General features: G+C 42.3%; 1 protein-coding gene across 14 annotated transcripts in view; it reads left to right on the top strand.

Moving 5' to 3' along the window:
* The window catches only part of RALGPS2 (Ral GEF with PH domain and SH3 binding motif 2), a 189397-nt gene that overhangs the window by 60697 nt on the left and 112823 nt on the right, over window positions 1-15877 (top strand). For 11 of the 14 annotated variants that reach the window (XM_051858235.2, XM_070077183.1, XM_070077192.1 and 8 more), the window contains 3 exons: window positions 3432-3571; window positions 13545-13649; window positions 13893-13943. In XM_051858235.2, the coding sequence (XP_051714195.2) occupies window positions 3515-3571; window positions 13545-13649; window positions 13893-13943 (213 nt within the window). In that variant the 5' untranslated portion in view covers window positions 3432-3514. Of the gene's footprint in view, window positions 1-3431; window positions 3572-9794; window positions 9875-10607; window positions 10688-13544; window positions 13650-13892; window positions 13944-15877 lie in introns of those variants that run through there. The other 3 variants (XM_070077193.1, XM_070077194.1, XM_051858237.2) reach the window with 2 other exon arrangements.

Below are 15877 nucleotides of genomic sequence, written 5' to 3' on the forward strand. Positions count from 1 at the left end.
TTGCATTGGTGTGTTTTTTTTTTTTTTTAAGATTTATTTATTTATTTTGAAAGTCAGTTAGAGAAGGAGAAATAGAGATCAGTCTTCTGCCTGCTGGTTCACTCTCAGATGGCCACGATGACCACGGGCTAGCCAGGCTGAATCCAGGAGCTTCATCTAGGTCTCCTATGTGGTGGCAGCCATCGTCTGCTGCTTTCCCAGGCTGATAATAGGGAGCTGGACCAGAAATGGAGCAGCCAGAACAGGAACCAGCACCCGTATGGGATGCTGGCTAAGCAGGCAGTGGCTTTACCCACTGTACTGCAGCACCGGCCCCACCTCACTGAATTTTTATACCAGTAGTGCCTAACTCTTCTGGAGTGCTTTGTAAGATGATTAAATGTGTTTGGTATGCTGTGTGTATGATGATAGCATGAATTATTTTGGAGAAGAATATTCAGCTGTGATTGTGAAATGAGATTAATCAGTGAGAAATTGTTGGTTTAACTTTAAATCCTTAAAGATGTATTAAAAATTGTTCCTTACTGGGAATACTATTGAGAATGTGGGCAATTACGCTGAACAATTATGCCTACAGTTTGATAATCTTGTTCTGTGAACTCGAGGAACTTAATCTACACATTTCAGGTTTCCTGTTTTCGGGTTCAAATCCAAGACAGCTACAGTAACCATCTTTAGAAATTGAGGGGAGAATAAGTAGGAACTAATAAATTTAGTTTTGAAAACAGCTGTTGTGATGTTGATAGTCATTATGAATGATTGTGCCATTTATAGCACTAGGAAAAGTAAATATTTTAAAATACGTTTGTCTTTGGTAGCTAAAGCACGTTTCTGTCTGAGGACTTGTAGTGTGGGTTACAGTATCACAGGGACCTCTGTTGTGCTTTAGCACTGTTAAATACTGTTGACATAAAGTTCTTTTGTAAATAGAAGGTTTTCTTTAAGGTATTCTTTGCTTTTTTTTTAATACGTAAAGAATTCTAAGATGACCTTAATTTTCAAGGAATATTTAACTGAAAGTCTTATTAAAAACATGTGGAGAAAATTTTATTCTTTATGATTGTAGTTTATAATTGTATTAATGTTATTTTTGATTTTCAGTAAATATTGTGAATAAAATTTATGTATTTGATATGTACAGTAGTTAATGGATCCCCTAGCATGTACAATATTTTTCTTAGCACTAGGGGGCGCTCTTGATTTATGAATTCATGTCATATTTTATGCTTAGAATAGGGAGTAAAATGAAATTATTCAAAAACATTTTGTTGCAAGGAGTGTTACCTTCAGAGAGAATCCAGACTGGTTTTGGGTGTCATTGTTAATGAGTTGATCATATTTCAAAATTGTTGTGGATAATGAAGCATATGGAATAACGTAGTGTAGATTGGAGGAAATTAGAATATTTCTGTGCTTTATTCATTTCCAAAGTGGTTTTCTAAGTGGCTTCTTGACGATTTCAAAACTTCATTATTTTTAGGCCGGCGCCGCGGCTCACAAGGTTAATCCTCCGCCTGCGGCACCAGCACACCGGGTTCTAGTCCCTTTCTGGGCACCGGATGCTGTCCCGGTTGCTCCTCTTCCAGGCCAGCTCTCTGCTGTGGCCCAGGAGTGCAGTGGAGGATGGCCCAAGTGCTTGGGCCCTGCACCCCATGGGAGACTAGGAGAAGCACCTGCCTCCTGGCTTAGATCAGCGCAGCGCCGGCCGTAGCGGCCATTTGAAGGGTGAACCAACGGAAGGAAGACCTTTCTCTCTGTCTGTCTGTCTGTCTGTCTCTGTCTAAATCTGCCTGTCAAAAAATAAAAAAAAATAAAAACTTCATTATTTTAATGTTTCTTATTTTTAAATTCTGTTATGATATTCTGCTCTTAGAGGGTGCTTAGGCTATATCTGAAGAAATGCAGACAAATATAAATTGTGACTGAAGGTTGCTATCATTAGTAATACTTTCTAAGCATTTGAAACGCAGACCATTAATTATTGTCATTCATCGAGTTTGCAGTTAAGATTTTAGTCAGACTCACCAGCATGTGCTTTAGGTCTGGGTCTAGAGTTTTGACTTGGACTTTATTTGGCAGGCTCCATTGCACGGAAGCATGATTGGATTAAGTAGGTAGATATGGAAGCTGTGCCACCCTAATAGCACCCTTGGCACGTGCCAGCACTCTCTGGGTTCTGTGTGACTTGGCTCCTCCCTCAGCTCTGTGGAACAGGTGCTTCCTGGGTGAGGTGCCTGAGCACTGAGAAGTTACCGTTTGCTGGCTTCAGGTAGAGGCTGTCTTTACCCAATAAACCACTGTCCTAGGTTGCTTCTCCACAGAAAGGAGACAGCCTTGAAGGAATTACTGACATTTCAAACTCAGTTTTTAAAATGCAATGTAGTGTAGACTGGCTAATTTAGAGACACCCATCATTTCTTTTATGAAGAACATTATAGAAATTTAAAGTTGAAAAAGGATCTTTCATTTTTATGAAAGAAATTCTGTCCTAGAGAGGCAAAGTTACTGCTCACTGCTATATGATAGGTTATTTGTGGAAAGATACTAGAACCTCACATAAAAATCCAACTTCCAGTAAAATGGAAAGAAATATTGGAAACATTATTTTACTAGATTTCACTTATTTTTAAATGAAATTTTTCTTTTGAAATATTTTAAATTTATAAAGCAAAAATTGAGGAGTACAGAGTTTCTGTATGCCCCACTCCCAGCTTCCCCTGTTATTAATATCTTATTAGCATGATATCCTCTTGACTGGAATTTTAAATGGCTGAGTCTTCTTGTTGGTGCCTCATTACCAATTTGTATCCTTAGAGCTCTCTTTATATTCCAAGGGTATAATAATATTATAATAATATCTTGCCTAATTAGTGCCGTTAGTAGTTGTGAAAATTGATGAGATAATGATAATGGATTGAAGATACTCCATATACTTTAAAGCCCTATACAAATAAACATACCTTTATTTTGGTATTTTTAATCACGTGTTCCAAAATATTTTTAAGTATTTGTGATATCTTGTTAAATTAAATCGCTAGCAGTGGTAAGCCTGTTGTTGATTTTGGAATGTCATTTGGATCTCTAAAAACTTATTGTGTTATGGCAGGTGTTATTTTACCATTTTTTAATGCTTTATTTGCTTAAAACTGACAAAAGCTAGGCAATTTGGTGTTTGTTTTTCACAATACCCACTTAATGAGGTAAGAAGTTACACTTTTACTTTGCTTATTAGCAACATAGCAGGACTGCCTGTTGGGTGTCTCTCATTTGAGAGAAGCATGTGGGGCTGTCCTTAACCTGGATTAAGTGGTTTAGCTAAAATTAAAAAATAGAGCATTGAGAATTTGAAGTATTTTATTTCTTAGCCTGGTGGTAGGCTTGGATTTGTTAAACTTTTGACTTTTCTGTTTGTGTCTTGATGTATTCTACAGACGTGATGCATCTGTGGCCTTGGACATGAAGCAGTCCACCGTGTGTTGCTGTTGCCACAGGGCCAGGGACTGACGAGGGAAGCATGGCCCTCATGAATGGGCAGGCAAGCAGCGTCAGCCTTGCAGCCACGGCTTCTGAGGTAAGACGTTCAACAAGTTCAGTTGTAAAGTTTCTGCCTGCCTTTCTGAATTTTTAAGCATTAGGCCTACACATTTAAAAATTTTTTAAATTAATTTTGCTGTTTACTTTGTGTCTTAGAAACAATCCTTATTACTTAAGTACATGAAAAATAATGATAGATGATGACTTGAAACCTTTTCTAGGTTTTAGTTTGAAGGAAATATAAAACTTGTCTTTAGGGTATATTTTTTTAAAGATTTTATTTATGTATTTGAGAGGCAGAGCCACAGACAGAAAGAGGGAGCAACAGAGAGAAACTTGTCCTGCATCTGCTGATCCACTCTTCAAATGGCCGCAGTGGCTGCAGCCAGGCTAATCTGAAGCCAGGAGCTTCTTCCAGGTCTCCCAAACAGGTGCAGGGGCCCAAACACTTGGGGCATCCCACTGGTTTTCAGGCCACTAGCAGAGAGCTGGATCAGAGGAGGAGCAGCTGGGATACTAACTGGCACTCATATGGGATGCTGGCACCTCAGGCAGAGACTTAGCCCACTATACCACAGCACCAGCCCCAGGGTTTTGTTTTGTTTTGTTTTTTAAAGATTTTTATTTATTTGAGAGGCAGAGTTACAGAGAGATCTTCCATCAGCTGGTTCACTCCCCATTTGGTACAGTGGCTGGAGAAGCCAAGAGCTTCTTATGGGTCTCTCATGTAGATGCAGGGGCCCAAGCACTTGGGCCATCTTCCACTGCTTTCCCAGGCCAGAGCAGAGAGCTAGATTGGAAGTGGAGCAGCCGGAACTCAAAGCTGTGCCCGTATGGGATTCCGGCACTGCAGGCAGAGGGTTAGCCTATTACACCACAGTGCTGGCCCCCAGGGTATTTTTATATTACATGGATTTCGGGGGAATATTGTACAAGTGAGGCAAAGAAAGATTCTTTTACTTAGAATCACTGAACTGTGCACGCCATCTGGGTCCCTGGGTTTGAAGCCTGTTGGATGAAGTCAGAGAACTATGAGGCTACAATGCCGAAGGGCTTACTCTGCTGGAGTAGCATAGAGTTCACAGTGCAAATGAAGTCTGAATGAGGCGCTTGTTAATTCCCTTGTTGCTCTATGGTGATTTCATTTTGTTATGTTCTCTATTTTTATTTATTTACATGTTTATTTGAAAGGCACAGTTACAGAGAGGCAGAGGCAGAGAGAGATCCTCCATCCTGGCTCACTTCTTAAATGACGGCAATAGCCAGAGCTGGGCCTATCAGGAGCCAGGAGCCAGGAGCTTTCTTCAAGTCTCCTTCACAGGTCAGGGACCCAAACACTCAGGCCATCCTCTGCTGCTTTCCCAGGCCACAGCAGAGAGCTGGATCGGAAGTGGAGCAGCCAGGTCTTGAACTGGTGCCCACATGGGCTGCCAGTGCTGCAGAGGGCAGCTTTACCTGCTACGCCATGGCATCGGCTCCTGTGATTTTATTTTTGTCTCACCTTTTTTTTTTTTTTTTTTTTTATGCTTTGTCTATGAATCTAGGGTACTTGCTTGCTTTCTTTAATAATTTCAGGATCTGGCTCCTGTATTTCTCCTTTGTTTTATTCTGACTATTGGAAGAGAATAAGGTCTATGTCCCTTTGACACCTTAATCTCAAAGTTCCTTAACTCCTGGGGTTGGCGTTGTATGGAGTGGGGTTGAGCTGGCACTTGCGATGCCATGCCAAGTCCCCGCTACTCCACTGCTGATACAGCTCCCTGCTAGTGGCCTGGGAAAGCGGCGGAAGATGGCTGAAGTGTTAGGGCCCCTGCCACCCATGTGGGAGATGCTGATGAATCCCCTGGCTCCTGGCTTTGGCCTGGCCCAGTCCTGGCTGTTGTGGTCATTTGGGGAGTGAACCAGCAGATGAAGGATCTCTCTCTCTCTCTCTCTCTCTCTCTCTCTCTCTCTCTCTTTCTCTCTTCTCCCCAACTTCTCCCTCCCTCCCCCTCCATTGCTCCCTCTCCCCCCTTTCTCTTTACTCCTGGCTTTCAAATAAATAAAGTTTTTTCTTTTGAAGTTCCTTAATTCCTTTTAGGCTCAGCCAGTTACTTAGGCCTTCATGTAGTGAAAAACATGGCAATATGTCATTTCAGTTACTTTTCTTGTACAGGTGATTTCTAAATTTTTATATCTGTCCCTGGCTTCCCTCATAAGTTTTTTTTTTTTTAATTTATTTGTTTATTTGAAAGAGTTACACAGAGAAGGAGAGGCAGAGAGAGAGAGGGAGAGAGAGAGGTAGGGAGAGAGGGGTCTTCCATCCTCTGGTTCACTCCCCAACTGGCTGCAACGGCTGGAGTTGCACCAATCCAAAGCCAGAAGCCAGGAGCTTCCTCCGCGTCTCCCACGTGGGTCCAGGGGCCCAAGGACTTGGGCCTTCTTCCACTGCTTTCCCAGGCCATAGCAGAGAGGGGGATTGGAAATGGAGCAGCCGGGACTCAAACCGGCACCCCCATGGGATGCCAGCACTGCGGGTGGCAGCTTAACCTGCTACACCACAGTGCCGCCCCCGCCCCCAAGTTTTTTTAAACATTTCTGATGGACCACACATTTCACTTACAATGTCAAGAAAATCAAGTTCCACATTACAGTTTTTCTCTACAACCTATCAAGAACATAGTCCAACCCTTTCTTGGAATTTCACCGTATTTTTGTAGCCATCTAAGTGTGAATCTGTAGACAGGCTGCTACTTCACTGCCCTTTGCCCACTGCAGAGAGAGTGCTAGCGAGACAGACGTTTTGAGCTTCTGCAGTGTGACCGTGGAGGTAACAGCCCATCACTTTTGTTGTATCAGTTGGTTAGAAACAAGTCACGGGTTCCTGCCCACACTTGAGTAGAGCCGCTACACAAGGAGGAGACGGCTGGGAGGTAGACCTTGTTGGCAGCCGTCTGGGAGCCGGCCTGGGCACACACTCTGCTGCCAGCCTTCCCTCCTTCTCTCTGCTGCTGCCATCCTACTTGGAGCCTGCATTAGTTCTTGTTCAGATTATTGCACTGGCCTTTTAGCTTGTTTTTGTACATCTTTATTGTTTCTGGTCTGTTTAACATTTATGATTTGTATTCTTAAATTACGGCTCTTAAGTTTTATCTTGTCCCCAAACTGTTGGTATTTCCTCATTGCTTAGTAACTAAATTCAAATGTCCCTCCAGCCTTTCATTCTAGACTTTTCTCAGAATGGCCCCAGGTTTTCTCCCTGATAGATTTTGCTCCTCCTTATCATCTGCTTGAAGCTGACGTTCATTTATATATATATTTTCACACACATACATTTGTATGTATATTTTAAAGATTTATTTATTTATTTGAAAGAGTTACAGAGAAAGGACAGACATATCTTCCATCTGCTGGTTCACTCCCCAGATGGCCACAACAGCCAGGGTCCAGGAGTTTCTTCCAATTCTTCCACATGGGTGCAGGAGCCCAAGTACTTTGACCATCTTCTGCTTTCTTCCCCAGGCTGTTAGAAGGGAGCTGAGTTGGAAGTGGAACAGCCAGGACTTGAACCAGCACTCATATGGGGTGGCAGTGTCTTGGTGGCCCTGCAGCTGACATTTTAATGAAAGGATACTATATTTAGCTAAAGTTTGTGTAAACCACTAGGTTTTCCTACTTCTGGTATAACTGCCTTTTCTATCCTAATGTCCCCCCCTCCATACACAAAGATAGTCTTTCAAAAGCTATACTGTTAATAAAGCCTTTGCTAATCTTTTAAACAGATGGGAGCGTTGCTAATTTTTAAATTAGCATTTGAAAAAAAAAAACCTTATAATTTAAAAGAATTCTTAATTATTTTAATTTTATTTGAAAGGCAGATAGAGAGAAAGTACTTCCAACCCCTGTTTTATTCCCTGAATGCCTACAACAGCTAGGGCTGAGCCAGGCCAAAGCTGGAAACGCAGGACTCAATATGGGTCTCCCACATGGGTGGCAGAAACCCAAGTACCTGAGCTGTCACTGCTACCTCCCAGGGTCTGCGTTCACTGGAAACTGGACCCGAGTAGAGTAGCTGACTTTGATACGGAATGCAGGCATCCCAAGTAGTGACTTAGCTACTGCTCCAAGTGCCCACCCCTGTACTTTGTGTATTTTAGATTTTTATTTATTTATTTGACATAGTTTCCGAGAGAGAGGGAGAGACACAGAGAGCGATCTTACATCCACTGGTTTACTCCCCAGATGGCCACAGTGGCTGTGGCCAGGCCGAAGTCAGGAGCCAGGAGCTTTATCCTGGTCTCCCACATGGGTAGCAAGGGCCCAAGCATTTGGGGCATCATCTGTTGCTTTTCCCAGGTCCATTAGCAGGGAGCTGGATTGGAAATGGAACAGCCAGGACATGAACTGGCACCCACGTGTTGCAGGCGGTGGCTTAATCTGCTCCATACACCACAGTGCTGTCTCCCCACCTCTATAATTTTTAACATAAATTTATACGTGGCTCTTCTTTCTCTTTGATACAGGGATTACATTTGTATATATGTTTATATTATATATTTGTTTATGTGGTATATGTATTATAACCGTATTTCTTGAATATGTTGTGTTTGTAACTTTATATCCCAAAATCCCTGATCTAGTGATTATGGGAGGCAGTACACAGTTGTTTGTGAAATAAGATAGACCATTTCTTAAAGTCAGTGAATTAGATCAGGCTTAGAATTGTATAATTTAGGGACTAACCTTGTAGTGCAAAAGGTTAAGCCACTGCCTAGTGTGCTGACATTTCGTATTGGAGTGCTGATTTGAGCACCGGCTATTCTACTTGCAATACAGCTTCTTGCTAATGTACCTGGGAAGGCAGAGGGAAATGGTCCAAGTGCTAGGGCCTCTGACACCTGTCTCGGAGACCAGGATGGAATTCCTGGCTCCTGGATTCAGCCTGGCCCAAACTCTGTCTGTTGCAAATATTTGAGGAATGAGTTGCAGATGAAAAATCTCTCTCCCCTTTTCCCTCTCTCTTTCACTCTGCCTTTCAGGTAAATAAATACATCTTAAAAATAAGAGTAGTGTAAATTAGTATACAAGAAGTAAGGAGAGGGAAAGGTCTGCCTTCCAGATATTCTTACTGTGGCAAGAAAAAATTGAAAAGAATATTTTCTTCTTTTTCTTAAAATCCAGATCCATTAACATACCATAATGCAGATTATTTATAAAAGTGATCAGCTTACAGAATGGATGAAATACTTTTGTTGTGGGACTGGTGTTGTGGCACAGCGGGTTAAGCCACTGCTTGTGATGCTGGCATCCCATATGGGTGCGGGCTTGTGTCTCGGCTACTCTACTTCCTATCCAGCTGCCTGCCATTGGCCTGGGAGAAGCAGCGGAAGATGGCCCAAGTGCTTGGGCCCCTGCCAGCCATGTGGAAACCTGGGTGAAGCTCCTGGATTTGGCTGGCCATTGCAGCCATCTGCAGAGTGAACCAATGGATGGAAGGTTGTCTCTCTCTCTTTCTCTTTTTGTTTCTCCCTCTCTCTTTCTGTAACTCTGACTTTCAAATAAATAAATAAATCTTTAAAAACAATACTTGATCTGAATTGGTTTACTTTTCCTTTCTCAGTACCTTTTGTGTTGAACCTCTGCTTGAGTCTTCTGTCCCCAGTCAGAGAATTTCAGTGACCTTAGTTGCAGCTAATTAGGAGTGTCAGCAGTTACTGAGTCTTGCCTTTAGTAGAGAATAGCAGCTCATCTCATGGCAGACGTTAGGCCAAGTACTGCTCAGCTTCTGATCATTGCCAGTTTATTACTGGTCTTGGGGAAGCAGGTTGAAGTGCATTACTAGTAATTTTTAAGCCTCTACTAATGGCTTAAAACAATAACAGGAATTGTTTACTCTTTGATAAGCAACAAAACTGCCATCAGATTTAATGACTTACTTTGAGTTAAAAACTTGGAGAAAATTACCAGCTTATGTTGCAGATAATGTATTTACCTGGCAAAGTATTTAATTATTTGTACAGTTACTGCATTGTTGTATATTGCGTATTAGTCTTAGAGCATAACATAAATGCCTTACTGTAACCTAGCTGTAGTTACAGAGATGGAACACATGAAATAAACACTCCATTTTATGTATGGGACTTTAGGCTTCTGCTTGGATCCATTTACAGGCATTTTCAAGTTTTTGTGAGGACTGGTAAAAAGGTTGGAATTTCTCACTCCTGTCCTCGCAGTAGGAAAAAAGCTGTTTGAACAAACTGAAAATGAATCCCTCTTCTTAGGTCTGTCAGAGAATTGATGTCACAGAGCGAACGGTGATGCCGCAGCACCCGGAGAGACAGGCAGATGGGAAGCATCACAGGTGACAGGAGCAGAACCGAGGGGGCCAGGGGAGCCTGGGAACAAGTTGTAGCCCACAGACAATTGCTGGCTGCCTGTGCACTAGGTTGAGAGTTAGAAACTCCTCGTCCATCAGCTGATGACTGGATAAAGAAATTATGGCATATGTACACTAAGGAGTACTACTCAGTAATTGAAAGAAAAGTGGAACCCTAACTTTTGCAGCAAAATGGATGCAACTGGAAACCATGATACTTAGTGAAATAAGCCAGTCCCAAAAACACAAATACCATATGTTCCCCTGAACTGTGTAACTATTAGAGTACCTGAAACGTAATGTGTAGGAGTACGATTGACATTTTGAAATTCCATTATTGTTTACAGTCCTTATCTCTACTGTTGAACAGTGGTTTTTTTCTTCTTACTATTTGCTGAACTCTTTACTTAGTGTAGGGTTAATCTTATGTGTATAAAGTAAACTGAATAGGTCTTTGTAAAAATTGAGCATAGGGTGGGAGAGAGAGGACAAAGAAGGGTAGAGAGAGGATGTGTGGGAAGAATCACTATGTTCCTAAATCTATATATATATGAAATGCATGAAATTTGTATACCTTAAATTAAGTAAAAACAAAAATGAATAAATATAGTGACAGTCCCTCCATCCCAAATTAAGCCAAAGGGACTGATAATTTAAAAGTTCTGTAAGAAAAAAAAAAAAGAGAAACCACTAAGGGCCTGAGTTTTGTTACCTCTAGGGTGGTGACCAGATTCTCAGGATCAGAAAAAAAATCTTCCTCTGCTTCCAGGAAGTGAGGGGGAAAGGATCCATTTTCAGGTATGTCCAGGGCCGCGCTCTCCACTTGCATGCGAAGGAAGCCGCTTTACCAGACCCTAACTTACTCCGGCTTCAGGCACCAGCTGTGACCTGAGCAGAGTGAAGGGGACCGAGAAACGTGTGTGATGGTCCTCGTTCAGGGACACAGCCTCACCAGGAGACTGAAGCCTAATCCCAGGGTTTTAGAATGGCGCTCCACTTCCGCCTTACCACCACACCAACAGGCTCCTGTGTGATGACTTAGCTGCAAGAACTGCAAGGATCAGACTCTAAGAAAACCCCAGAGACAGGAGAGGAGGAAGAAAAAACACAAGAGTGTTAGAAGCAATTCGAGACTTAGACTCATTTTTAGTAACACCAAACTATAACCACAGCATAACTCCTACCTGGCATGTGAGCATAAACTCTTACACTAATGGGTTCCTGTTACCCATATATCATGTCTGTCTGTTAACAGAAGGTTACAAGGCATGCTCATGGCAAGAAAAACACATGCTTTGAAAAGGTAAATTAAGGGGCCTACACTGTGGCACAGCGGGTTAAAGCCCTTGTCTGAAGCGCTGGCATCGCATATGGGCGCCGGTTCTAGTCCCAGCTGCTCCACTTCCGATCCAGCTCTCTGCTGTGGCCTGGGAAAGCAGTAGAAGATGGCCCAAGTCCTTGGGCTCCTGCACTCATGTGGGAGACCCGGAAGAAGCTCCTGGCTTTGGATCAGTGCAGTTGAAGAGTGAACCAGCAGATGGAAAACCTCTCTCTCTGTAACTATGTCTTTCAAATAAATAATGTTTAAAAAAAAGAAAAGGTAAATTAAGCAACAGAGCCAGACTCAGATACCACAGGGATTTTATAATTATTAGATTGGGGATTTAAATTGCCATCATGAATATGCCAAGAACTCTTTTACAAAAACGTAGGCAACATGCAAATACAGATGGATAATGTATGCAGGGATATTGAAATGCTTGAATTAAACACATTGTTTACAGAAATGAAGAATGCCATTGATGAACTCATCAAAAGACTGATGACCGTAGAAAACCACAGAAAGCATCAGTGACTTTGTAATAGAACTTCCCAAACTGAAATACAAAGGGAAGATCAGATTTAAAAAAAAAAAAAAAAAACAATTGCCAACACCTGTGGGACAATGATAAGCGGCATAATGGGAATATAGGAAGAGAGAAAAGAACCAAAGAAATGTTTGAAATAATGTTGAGAATTTTCCAAAATGAATGGCATCCTTCCCTTTGTAAATGATAATGAGTCCATGCTTGATATTTAGCTGCTGCTGAAAGGGCGAAAATTAAAATGGGGCATGCTGGCAGGTTCGTGAAACTCCAGTTTTATTTCAATTTATCCAGTTTTATTTCAGTTATCCAGTTTAATTTCAGTTGCTCTAGAAATTGAAACTTCGGTTACTTTTTTGTGCCATTAACTTTTTGTAGCCTGATGACCTGCCACTGTTTTGGTAGAGCTGTTCTAATTGTTCATGTACTGAGGATAAGAACTCAGCTTTTGATGCAGAATATATTTGTATGTGTAGCACAGATGAAGTAGAAATTTAACAATAGTGGGCTGGCACCGCGGCTCACTAAGCTAATCCTCCGCCTTGCAGTGCCGGCACACTGGGTTCTAGTCCTGGTAGGGGCGCCGGATTCTGTCCCGGTTGCCCCTCTTCCAGGCCAGCTCTCTGCTATGGCCAGGGAGTGCAGTGGAGGATGGCCCCAGTGCTTGGGCTCTGCACCCCATGGGAGACCAGGAGAAGCACCTGGCTCCTGCCATCAGATCAGCGCGGTGCGCCGGCCGCAGCATGCTGGCCGTGGCGGCCATTGGAGGGTGAACCAATGGCAAAAGGAGACCTTTCTCTCTGTCTCTCTCACTGTCCACTCTGCCTGTGGAAAAAAAAAAAAAAAGAAAGAAAAGAAAAGAAATTTAACAATACTAAGATTTTCAGAGCCTCAAATCACCGTTTGTTCTACATGTAGCAACAGCAGATTTAAAATTAACAGTAACCTTAAAGCAGAAAGCACTTAAGTTTGTAAAGTAGCAGGATGAGCAATATCAGTTAACTAATCACAGACATTGCTTCAGAAATACAAAAGGGGGCTGTTGTTGTGTAGTGGTAAAGCCGTTGTCTGTGACACTGACATCTCATGTGGGCCCCGATTCGTGTCTTGGCTGTTCCACTTCCAGTCTAGCTCCCTGCTGATGGTGTGGGAGAAGCAGCAGAAGGTGGCCCAATTGTTTTGAGTCCCTGCACCCATGTGGGTAAAGCTCCTTATTCCTGACTGGCTTTGGCCTGGCCATTGCAGTCATCTGGGGAGTTGACCAGGGATGGAACATCTCTTTCTCTCTATATGACTCCCTCTCTCTCTGTATCTCTGACTTTCAAATAAATAAATAAATCTTAAAAAAAAAAAAAAAAAAACGCAATTGGATTATACAGCTCTTTAGTTAATGGGATTCTGAATATTTTCTGTTAAAATAGTTGCTTGCCTTTTTCTTAATAAAATTGGTTGTAAAAATTATTAAAATAGTTTATAAATATCCTTTTCCCCAGACTCTTCTTTATTCCATTTGAGAATCAGTGAAGTTGTCAAAGTCTTATTTCTGTAAGAAATGATAGGGTGGCAGCATGAGGAAACATACAAGACAGTGATTTAAGAGCCTAAAACTTGAGAGCAGGTTTTTGCCTGTCCTTTCATCCAGTCCATTTCCAGGAGAGCAGCCTGCTCCACTCGGCTTCTCTGCAGCGCTTCTGACCTGTTGGCTTTGTGGTTTTTGTGGCCTGTTCGGTTTCTGTGACATTGACTGTGACACAGAATTAAATTGACTGTGTTCTCTTTCAATTTAACAGAAAAGTAGCAGCTCTGAGTCATTGAGTGACAAAGGTTCCGAACTGAAGAAAAGCTTTGATGCTGTGGTATTTGATGTTCTTAAGGTCACACCAGAAGAATATGCGGTAAGTGTTCAGCCTTCCCCTTCTCTGTCCTTTGCACACAGTTCACATATCGGCGCTGTGGAGGTAGTGCATCTGTGGGCTCAGTGGAGGGGATGATGAACAAAAAGCTGCATGTAGGAATTGTTGGGGAGAGTAGCACAAGGATGGAGCCAGCAGAGGGATGAGGTGGGCAAGGTAAGAGAAACTGTAGGCTCTTAGAGGCAGCTTTCTAAGTCACACTTCACGTTTCCCTTTGTATTCCAGGGTCAGATAACACTAATGGATGTTCCAGTATTTAAAGCTATTCAACCAGATGTAAGTAGTTTTTAAGAGTGTTACTTTTCAGTGAGGAAAATGGTCAATTATAGTGTGCCCAGTTAAAGTTTTTAAAATGTCAAATTGTACTTCATATTAATTTTGAAATGTTTGAAGTGGTTGATCTAACTTGCCTGTCCACTCAGGCCTTAGAACTCCATGTGTCATCCATAGCCACACATCCCTGGGTCATTTTGACTCCTGTTTGGTGGCTTCATCACTCTGTGGGAAGGAGGGATGGACTTGGGTTGAGTGATTTACTCGTGACTTTGAACCTTTGTAATATGAAGTGAAAAATTAGAAACTGAGTTTTTACAACTCACTTCGATAATCTCTTCATTTATAACTTTGTATAATGACTGTATTAAGGATTTGGAGAGGGGTGTGTACTTGTGTGTTGAATGCTTTAGCATTCCTGTCATTTTCACAACCCGGGCGTGATCTTGTCTCTGACTGAGAGGAGAAGAGTGAGAATTGCCCTTCTAACAGTTAAGTGTTGGAACTGGGCTTCAAATTCTAAAAACTGATACTTTTTCTGCTCTTACCAAGTACGAATATAAGTAAGCTTCTGAACCCCCAGAGTAAATGATAATCCTGAAATTCAGTACCATAACATCGATACTTCATTGTTAATGAATGGATTAATTTAAAAAGCAGAGTGACAGAGGCAATGAGACAGAGATTGATCCTCTAGTTAATTCCCCAAATGTCTACAATAGCTGGGTCTGGGCCAGGCTGAAGCTGAGAGCCAGCAGCTCAGTCTAGGTCCCCTGCATGGGTGCCAGGGACTCAAGTACTTAAGGTGTTGCCTGCTGCCTCCCAGGTGCACACTAGCAGAAAGCTGGGGACTTGACCCTGGACACTCTGTTACGGGATGCAGGCATCTGAAGAAGCATCTTTTTTTTTTTTTTTAATATTTATTTATTTATTTGAAAGAGTTAGGGGGAGAGAGACACAAAGATCATCCATCTGCTGGTTCACTCCCCAGATGGCAGCAACAGCCAGGGCAGGGCCAGGAGCCAGGAGCTGCTTCCAGGTCTCCCTGGTGGTTGTAGGGACCCCAGCACTTCGACCTTCTTCCACTGCTTTCCCAGAAGCATTAGCAGCAAGCTGGATTGGAAGTGGAGCTGCCAAGATGGCAGACGGTGGCTTAACCCTGTGTGCTGCAACACTGGTTCCCTGAAGAACTGTCTTAACTGCTGCACCAAATGTCCACCCCACTTTTTTAGTTATTTTGGCAGCAAAATATAATGATGTTTTAGAAAGTTCATGGGAAATCTGTACTATTATTAAAAAAAGTTCCAAAAGTTTTTGCACTAAAATAATCTTACTTTTAATTCCATTTTTTTCTGCCAATTTTTGAAACCACTTTATATAGTGTATTAGTTCTGGTATGTGAAATGCATGGTGGCCCTGAAACCCATAGCAGGTTTCCGTCTATTTTGTATGTGATATAGACAGCATTCCTACTGTGACTTTCATGCAAGTTACTTAATATCTTAGTATCTGAAGTTTGTCATTTGTAAAATGAGGCAGTAGGCCTCAGTGACCTTGAGTCTGTCATTTCCACAATTCCAGATTCCCTTACTTTTTCCCTGTACCGCTGGGGGTCCTCTATAGTAGAACCATTGAATTAGCAATAGAAGAAGAGAAACAATGTACTCTATAAGTAGTGCGCAAGGGGCTGGCACTGTGGCGTATATTGGTCAAAGCTGCTTCCTGCAGTGCCAGCAATCCTATATGGGCACTGATTTGGGTCCTGGCTGCTCCACTTCCGATCCAGCTCTCTGCTATGGCCTGGGAAAGCCATAGAAGATGACCCAAGTCCTTGGGCCCTTGCACTCATGTAGGAGACCCGCAAGAAGCTTCTGGCTCCTGGCTTTGGATCAGCAGAGCTCTGCCATTGTGACCAACTGGGGTGTGAACCAAGGGAC

The sequence above is a fragment of the Oryctolagus cuniculus genome, chromosome 7 (assembly GCF_964237555.1).
Source record: "Oryctolagus cuniculus chromosome 7, mOryCun1.1, whole genome shotgun sequence".
NCBI classification, from domain to species: Eukaryota; Metazoa; Chordata; class Mammalia; order Lagomorpha; family Leporidae; genus Oryctolagus; species Oryctolagus cuniculus.